Here is a 9,735-nt window from a genome sequence, read left to right on the forward strand (position 1 = left end):
ATGATGTCACACGTACGCTAGCATTAGCAGACATCCAGAGTCACTGACAATGACTTTCTTCAGTTTACTGTTTATGTCGACGTTACCTTTTATTCCCAACATGACCTCAGTCACCATCAGACAGAGGCGAAAACGTCAAGTGACCGAGGAAGAAAGTCCTCTAAGGAAGGGAGCATTTTATATTAAACAACGCGAGATCGAACAGTGCTGCACGAGCACCAACTTATGTTTATATCCAAAATGCTCCACTGTGTGTAAGGGGCAGGGGAAACTGGTGCGAGCTGCTTAAAAGGTTTAGTTTAATTTAAGTTCATTGTCATTATATGCTGTATTTGCACGTTTGCGGTGTAAATTCTATTGTTTATTATAACGGAAGTGATCTGTTACAAGGCCATGTTGCTGATCACGTGCAGTGTAGACGCGCTGATACACAGTGGGAGTGTAAGTAAGATCTGTAATGTCTAATTAAAACATTGTGATCAAAAGTAAGCAAGTAAAATAATATTCATAAAGGCAGTGAGTAACAGAAACCACAAGGTGCAGTGAAAGGGAGTTTTTATTATTAATGTAGGACTGTAGTTTAATTCAGTGCTTTTTGCGCATCCATAAAAAATTATGCATAAATATTATATATATATATATATATATATATAGTATTATTATATATTGTTTATGGATACACTAAAAGCACTGAATTAAACTACAGTCCTAAATTAATAATATATTGTGGCATGTGTCTGTGTGTTGGGTTCTTTTGTGTTTTGGACAAACACTTGTGTGAAGTTTTAGTCTGAAGTTTATATTTATAACACTCAGTTTGTGAATTTTATTTTAAATAAATTGAAAAAATAAAAAGGTACAGAAAGTTTGCCCCGCCTATCCAATTAATCGAAAAATAATCGGCAACTAGTCGATTATGAAGATAGTCATTAGTTGCAGCCCTAATTGGTTGTGTTTTCTCATTATACACCCAGGTCAAATCTGTCTGACAATCAACATTACTCATGGTGGGTTTTAACATAGAGGCATGGGATTAACTTAAATTAAAAAGTGGTACTATCAACTACTTTATTTGCTTCTGTTAGCTCACCCTCTCAGTACATTTCACTCTTTGGATTTCTTTTACTTTCTTTTGATGAAGTGGAATGATCCACTGAGCAAGCTAATTTTTCTTCTCCACAATTATAACAAATGGGCTTATTTTTACGACCAGCAGAGCCTAATTGGAGTATCCGAAACCAATTCTCTCTGAGAACTTAAGGATATGGTGTCTTTTTTAATAACATGATCCTCTTTTTTGATCAGGATTCTTTTTGCATTTGTTACACCTTGCTGTGTCAACTCAGTTGCTATTTCGGCCTCATCCATATCCTGGAGTTCTCTGGTTCTAATCACTCCTTTACTGCTGGTTAACGACAGATGATGATAAACCTTAATAGGAACATTAAAACGTAAAACTGCCGTGTGTGATCGTGTCCTGTTGCAAAATGTGGTGAAAACGCTCACACGACATTCATAATGTGATTAAGGTGTTTACATGTCTGTAATGCACGTCCATAATGCGATTAAAACAGGAGTAATCCACCTGTCTTAATTCGATTAGAGCCTAATTAGATTATGACCATAATTAGATTAAGGTTGCTGTTTACATGGTAGTTTCTTAATCAAATTATGGTCTTAATTAGATTAAGAGTGGATTATTGTTGTCCATGTAAACGCAGTCAGTGTGTATAAATACTCTTGGTTTGCATGAATAAACTTGGATGTCTATTTGAGCATGCATGTGTCAGTGTGTATTCACTTAGGCTCCCCAGATCGATCTGAAACGCTCTGCGGCAAATCACACTTTCTAGCTCATAGCAGCACAGAACTGAAAGTTAATAGAAGTAATTGTAGAAGAGGCTGGAAGGCACGACGGAAGATCTGACAGGCATAATCTGAGATTCCTGGGATACATTGAAATCTAACACATATGGAAGTGGATAATTTGAAACATCCAGTCCAATTTTTGAATAGAAAAGTTGTAACTTTTTTATTATTATTATTTTTGTATACGAGCTGAGTTTATATGACCGCGAACACCACAGCTCTTACAAATAAGCTGTCATCGTGCCCCCTTGGCTTTGGGAGAGGCTGGCGCTATCAGGTACCGTAACGTCGGATATATATGCGCATAGACATAAACGCGGATGACTGACCGAGAATCGCTAAAGCACGGATAGCTTCTCCGCGGTGTCTAGCTAAACGGAAGGCTAACCTATCCTAGCTACATTCTCCGCGTATCTCCATGGCTAGCCCTAATTAATTACTTAGGATCAGAGTTCATTCAGATCACAATATTAGGCCAGCAATGCAGTACCCATTACAATCGTAACAATAATCGATGCAGTTAATGATTTTAATGTAGCTGATGTAACATAACACAAAGCACCCTATATAACTGACATGTTATACTGAATATAACGTCAATTAGCCTAGCTCTGATATTCTTGTCATGGGCTAATGCTAATGCTAGCGGTTCTTGCCTCTTTGGTCACCACCGGCAGCAGTTTCCCTTTAACTTGAGTCCAGTTGATTTGTTGCAAGTATCCGAGCTGCCCAATGATGAGCACTGGGCAACCTTTGGGCTCTAAATCACCGACAGAAGCCTTAAACTCGAGGACTACATTCGCCATGATCAGACTAGTGATGTTTTCTTTGGCGAGTGAATCGACTCTTACAGCTGACTCTTTTAGGTGAAGGTTGAGAACCGACTCGTATGTCTAAAGAGCCGTGTCAGAAGTGCCGCGTCTGCTGAAAATTCACATCACGAATCAGTAGCAATTCTGTATTCTACGGAAGCTCTAAGCGGCCATGCATTATTAATTTTTTCATTCTTGTTTTCTCTTGATCTCGACATAACAAAAGTTGTTTTCTCACAACGTAATTTTATTGTGAGAAAATCTGGCGCTTTGTGAATGGGACTGGTGTTACATCCACGTTGGCATCTTCGCCATCATAAATATAATAATTGCCCGCTGTAGAGATGGACTTTGTCTCTGCATTAAGAGAGAGGGATGTGTGCCACCTTCTCAAGTGTTGGACACTAATGTGAAAATCATCAATCATCAGTTAGGTATTTTTGTACAACCAACCCAGAAGTTAACATCACCCTGATTCCCTCGACAAAAGCCAATAAGAGTTTTTTGTTCCATTGGGTTTTGGATTATTGCAGAAAATAAGATTTGTAACCAACAACAATTTATGATTCTTACATGTTTCGTTCATTAAAATAAGATTATGAAGCCTAAGCATAATTGCCAGAAGTAAAAATAATAATAATAATTTTTAAAAAATGTTAAACAAACTACACGACGGCCACATGACCAACTCCACTAAACTTCCGACAACTCTCAATCTTTATCTAAAAACCACTACAATTGGAAAATACTATAAACTGGCAAATCTACAGGTTGGAAAGTTTGAGTTGGAATAGTTTGCAAGAGTGCGATTATAAACACAATGAGGCTGTAGTAGATGTGTTTTCCTGTTCGGTGTGATGACAGTTAATGTCCCCGATGACCTCTGTAGTCCCATTTCACCACTTGTTAACAATCATCTTAACAAAATCACAAGTGGGTTATTACTCATGTCTTTTATGTCGTAGTATAGAATGTGAACATATTTTGAGATTATGTTAACCACAAACCTTATTTCAGTCATTTAACCAAAAACCCATTAAAAAACCCCACTGAGTTTGGGATGATGGATGTCGAGTACACAGAAAAGTTGAGATCAATAGAAAACAACTTTTGTTATGTCGAGATCACGAGAAAATTCACTTGAGATCACGAGAAAAGAAGAAAGAAAAAATTTATAATGTATGGCCACTTAGGGTTGCCGTAGTATTCATGATTCTCTAATGCCAGAAACCACATACATTACAACCGGGATTGAACTGCATGCACCGAGTCGTATGAAAATGTTTTGGCACATGATAAAGATATAAGCCAGTTCTATAGAGATAATATGCACTTCACTGTCATCTGTGCATAACTGAGAATAGGGTTAGACTGCATTGCTGTTGTTTAATCATTTATGTAGTGTAGTGTATTTGGAAAGTGACTATCAGGATAAATCTTCTTTAAAATCCATACATTCATGAAATTCTGTAATAAAGCCATTCGAAAGATGTGACTCTTTTTTCTGTTCTGACTGTTCTGATTGTCTTCAGCAAAAATAAAAACTTCTGAGTCTCGAGGTTTTTGATGGCAAAAAGAAATGAGACTTTCATTACCATAGTAACAAGAGCCGAGTCGGTCTGCAAAGCGACTGCCAGACTCCATCTTGATACACTATTTTATACACTTTCAAAACAAAGACTCTCCACAGCTCATCCATATGTTATTTGATAAGAGTATAAAGGAAGTCTTTTAGCAAATTAACACACGTCATTGAACATTGGTGCATCTTTTCTAAAACAGGTGGTCTTATCGGTATGTGCATATACTGTATTTTTTATAACTCCTGCAGTTTGAACAATGGACCACTTGTAAAGCTTGGCAATAATAGTGGATACATGCTAAGGACTAACAAATTCCAAGCTAAAAGTAAAAAAAAAAATAAATACAGTGGACAGGCTCAATTATATTCAAAAAGATACAAACTAGGAGTGAGAAATGTGTGCTCAGTGATTTCCCAGAAGAGTTACATCAATTTGTCCTAATTTCACCTACATGAATATTCACTTATTATTTTCTGATTAATAAAATATTCTATGTGCTATTACAAAATAGTCATGTTTAAATGCTGATTTAACCTTAAGTCACTCTTTCATCATGATTGAAATACATTCAAAGGCATTATTGGCCTTTGATGGATTAAAACATTTCTTATCACTCAGATTATTTTAACTTTTCATTGGGCCTAATGGATTACATAACATATGGGATTATTATGTAATCCCATGTAATCATATTTCAATCATAGTCTGATCAAAGAAATTATTCTATATGATTCACTAAAAAAAAAAAGACAGAATTCCTATCAGTACAGTCCAATGATTGTATGAGTGGACAACATGGGAGAAGGGTCTTTCAAATGACTGCCAATTTGTCCAGGACTGGCCATCTCAGCAAATTCAGCCCAAAAGCAGACCATCCGATGCAAAAAGAATGTTTAATTCTTAAGCAAAATTTAATCACAGGATTTGCTAGTAAGTCTTGCAACTGCTGGTGTGAAAGTGCATGCTTGTACAGTCAGAAAGAGATTGCACAAATTTGACCTGCAGGTGGTGTGCCAGGAAAAAGCTGTAAGACTACAGTTTGCCACTGAGTATATAGGCAAACACTAGGCCTTTTGGAATAATGTGATCTGGACAGACAAATGTAAGATAGAGTTGTATGGCCACCGTAACAGCAGACCTGTTTGGTGCTGACTAAAGAGAGCTTTTCAGGTGAAGCACCTCATACCAACTGTGAAGTACGGTGGTGGACATGTTATGGTTTAGGGTTGCTTCACTGCTTCAGGGACTGGAATTGGCAGTACATGCTAAAATTGGCAGTACATGCAAGTAAACCATCAAACATCTTCCAACTGAAAGAATAATGCATGGAAGAGTGTACAAAATTTCCAACAAGCCTGGTGGACAGTTATGCAAAACAGATACAGTTATTTATGTTAAAGGGGTAATGCTAGCTTCTAAGACCAAGGGTGTACTTGTTTTTTCCTCTTGAAATTGTCACATACTACTAAGTTTTAATAGTGAAAAATAGTTTACATTGCTCAGTCTATTTGAAAAGAATATGTCAATATAAATTTGACCACCCATAAAATGGGTCACACTAATGTTAATGCATGGGCACACCGAGTAGGCTAAATGTGGGAAATACCATGCAGTCATGCACTCATTTGGCCAATTGCAATGGAGATAGCATGGGAGATACCGTAAGGGTTTGAAAGATACTTTTTCTTAGAAAATCAGAATCTCAAGCATAAATTGCTCATCTCATCAATTGCACAGCTCATCAAAATGAAATGTTTATGGAGAAATGTTTAAGATGAAGTTTACCTATTGTCTTGAGGTCACTTGAGTGTGAATGAAGGAAGCTGATAAAATACTGTTAATTAAAATAACATATGACTCTAAATTAAAAAAAATAATAATTTACCACAAAAATGTAAATTAGACCATATTACTTACAGTGTGTATTTTAGCTGGTGCTTATGTCCACACATGGTTACATCCTTTACTGTAGTAATAGTAACCTATCTGTGCGCGCACACATTTTTTCATGATCATCCATTCAGCAGTGAAATGGATATGAATTATTTCAGTATAAGTATACTGTGATGGTGTATCATACAAAAACTGTGGCGTTTTTAAACATACAGTGCCCTCCACTAATATTGGCACTCTTGGTATATAAGAGCAAAGAAGGCTGTGAAAAATTTGCTTTATTGTTTAACCTTTTGATGTTTTGTTTTAAAAAATCACAAAAAATACTCTGCTCTCTCATGGATATCAAACAACTGCAAACAAAACACATGTTTATCAACAAAAAAATACTTTGTGCTACCTCCCTTTGCCAAGATAACAGCTCTGAGCCTCTTCCTATAATTCCTGATGAAGTTAGAGAATACATGGCAAGGGATCTCCATACAGAATCTCTCCAGATCCTTAAAATTTTGAGATCCATGCTGGTGGACTGTCCTCTTCAGTTCACCCCACAGGTTTTCTATGGGTTTCAAGTCAGGAGACTGGGATGGCCATGGCGAGACCTTGTGTGTTAATTTTGATGTATATTTTGGATAATTTTCTTCTGGAGGTTCCAACCACGGCCCATTTTATGCTTTCTGGCAGAGGCAGTCAGGTTTTCATTTAATATCTGTTGATATTTGATCGAGTCCATGATGCCATGTATCCTAACAAAATGTCCAGGTCCTCTGGCAGAAAAAAAGCCCCAAAACATTAAAGAACCACCGCCATATTTAACCGTGGGCATCCAACACTTTCCCATATAGCTACCAAGTGCACCTGGTAGCCATATGGGAAAACCAACTCTGATGTTTATTGCCAAAAAGCTCTATTTTGGTTTTATCTGACCATGGAACCTGATCCCATTTGAAGTTCCAGTAGTGTCTGGCAAACTGAAGATGCTTGAGTTTATTTTTGGATGAGAGTAGAGGCTTTTTTCTTCCAAAGGTGAGGATGGGTTCCCTTCTGAGTCGGGTTCCTCTCAAGGTTTCTTCCTCTTAAAACATCTTAGGGAGTTTTTCCTTGCCACCGTCGCCACTCAGTGGCTTGCTCAGTTGGGATAAATTCGCACCTTTAATATCTGTATACCATGTTGATATTTCTGTAAAGCTGCTTTGAGACAATGTCTATTGTAAAAAGCGCTATACAAATAAAATTGAATTGAATTGAATTGAAGACGCAACTAACTTATTTTCCTGCTGTGATCCTTGGAGATTTTTTGGCCACATTTTGACCATCCTCTTCACAGTGCATTGAGACAATATAAACACCTGTCCTCTTCCAGGTTGATTCATAACATCTCCAGTTGAGTGGAACTTCTTAATTATTGCCCTGATGGTGGAAATGGGCATTTTCAATGCTTTTGCTATTTTCTTATAGCCACTTCCTATTTTGTGAAGCTCAACAACCTTTTGCCACACATCACAGTTAGCCACATCACAACCTTGTCTTACCCATTGTTATGAACGACTAAGAGACTTTGGCCTATGTATTACCTCATATTTATACTCTTGTGAAACAGGAAGTCATGGTTTCAATTTCCAGTTACTAGTTACCCAGGTGTACTAAAATATTTTTTAAATATCAATGGGAATATACTTCAAATATATTTTTCTCATATGAATTCATAAGGGTGCCAATAATTGTAGCACACATATATTTAACAAAGATATATTCTGTATAAGAATATATCTTTATATACACATATATATGTGTGTATATATATATATATATATATATATAATATATCTTACAAACACAACATTCTATATACATATATATAGAATATATCTTACCAACACAACACCTGTGTTGTGTTTGTAATTGTTTGATATCCAGAGTATTTTTGTGAATTTGTTTAATAAAATATCAAAAAGGTAAATCAATAAAGACAATTTTTCACAGCTTTTTTGCACATATTTACCAACTGTGCCAATATTAGTGGAGGACCCTGAACTTTTTTTTTTAATTGTTTGATACCATACCATTGTGTAAGACGCAAACCTTTAGTCACGTCTCACAATCGTCTGTTTTATTGGTGTATAGTTTAGGTTGGTAATAAATTGAAACTTGACCTTTTCGCATATAAATAACACATTATATTGCACTCAGATTTCATTTAACAATTCAATTCAATTCAATTCAATTTTATTTGTATAACGCTTTTTACAATAGACATTGTCTCAAAGCAGCTTTACAGAAATTAACAGCTTTAACACTGGTGATGTCATGAGTAAGAGGAATTTGAACAGACATAAAGCATTTATTTACTGGAAAGATGAGAGAAGAAGGTTGAGGAGTAATTCAGAAAGTACATACTAGTTTTTTAAGGCATTCATGGTACCATTTGTCATATAAAGCTGAACAGCATTGTATGAATTGTGTAAAATAGCATTTAAAGTGTTGTGTTCATATGCTGTTTTAAGGATACAGCACAGTGGCTCGCTGAAGCATGCATCTGCTTTATACAAACTAGTTAATCAGGGCAAACTGAAAAAGCTGATCCCTCCTGAAAGTCAGTGTATAATTCACACACTGGACCAAAGTCTTTTGAACTACCTGCAATAAGGAATTTGCATTCCATCGAAGCAATTCTATCCTGAAATACCACCTGAATTCAAAACATGTTTTAGTGAGCTCTACAGTTAGTACAACCCCAGCTGCTACAATCAAACCCCACCGTTCCGCCAAACCCCACTGACCAGGCATCATGGAATTAGTAAGTCCACATTTGAAAAACTAACAAATGCGTTAGCTAAATAGATTGCTGTGGACTGTAAATATGGTGGAAGATGAGGGATTGATGGAAGCATTTTGAATTGCGTTCTCTGATACAGCCTAAAAGTTTATGTGTAATAAATTCTATATTGAATCAAATAAAATAATATATTCCTTTCTAAAGGGCACACGGTGGCTTAGTGGTTAGCACATTTGCCACACACCTCCAGGGTCGGGGGTTCAATTCCCACCGTGGCCCTCTGTGTGTGGAGTTTGCATGTGCTCCCTGTGCTGTGGGGGTTTCCTCCGGGTACTCCGGTTTCCTCCCCCATTCCAAAGACATGCATGGTAGGCTGATTGGTGTGTCCAAAGTGTCCATAATGTGTATGTAATTGTGCCCTGTGATGGATTGGCACCCTGACCAGGGTATACTAGGCCCTGTGCCCGATGCTTCCTGGGATAGGCTCCAGGTTCCCCCGTGACCCTGAAGAAGTATAGAAGATGGATGGATGGATATTTCTTTCTATTCAATGCTTTTCTTATCTAACAAAATAATGGCTATAAATTATATTTTGGGGGTAATTTCTCAGCCAAAACTGGTTTGTAATTAATTCTAATTAATTGAATTTATCGCACATCATGTAATTAATTAGATTTAAAAAATTAATCGATTGACAGTCCTTAGTCTATTACTTCCAGTATTTACAGGTTTGCCTGACAATGTCGGACTTCACCACAGCTTGGCAGTCACTGGAAATAGGTATCATGGCAGGGTGCACCAT

General features: G+C 36.8%; 1 protein-coding gene across 2 annotated transcripts in view; it reads right to left on the reverse strand.

Annotated features, from left to right (window-relative positions):
- npepl1 (aminopeptidase like 1) overlaps positions 1-2,757 on the reverse strand; it is a 33,336-nt gene extending 30,579 nt beyond the window's left edge. The window contains exon 1 of one of the 2 annotated variants that reach the window (XM_017482315.3): positions 2,526-2,746. In XM_017482315.3, coding sequence (XP_017337804.1) covers positions 2,526-2,675 — 150 coding nt within the window. In that variant the 5' untranslated portion in view covers positions 2,676-2,746. Of the gene's footprint in view, positions 1-2,525 lie in introns of both variants that reach the window. The other variant, XM_053684234.1, reaches the window with a different exon arrangement.
- Positions 2,758-9,735: the final 6,978 nt, after the last annotated feature.

This window comes from Ictalurus punctatus, chromosome 12, assembly GCF_001660625.3.
Source record: "Ictalurus punctatus breed USDA103 chromosome 12, Coco_2.0, whole genome shotgun sequence".
Taxonomy (NCBI): Eukaryota; Metazoa; Chordata; class Actinopteri; order Siluriformes; family Ictaluridae; genus Ictalurus; species Ictalurus punctatus.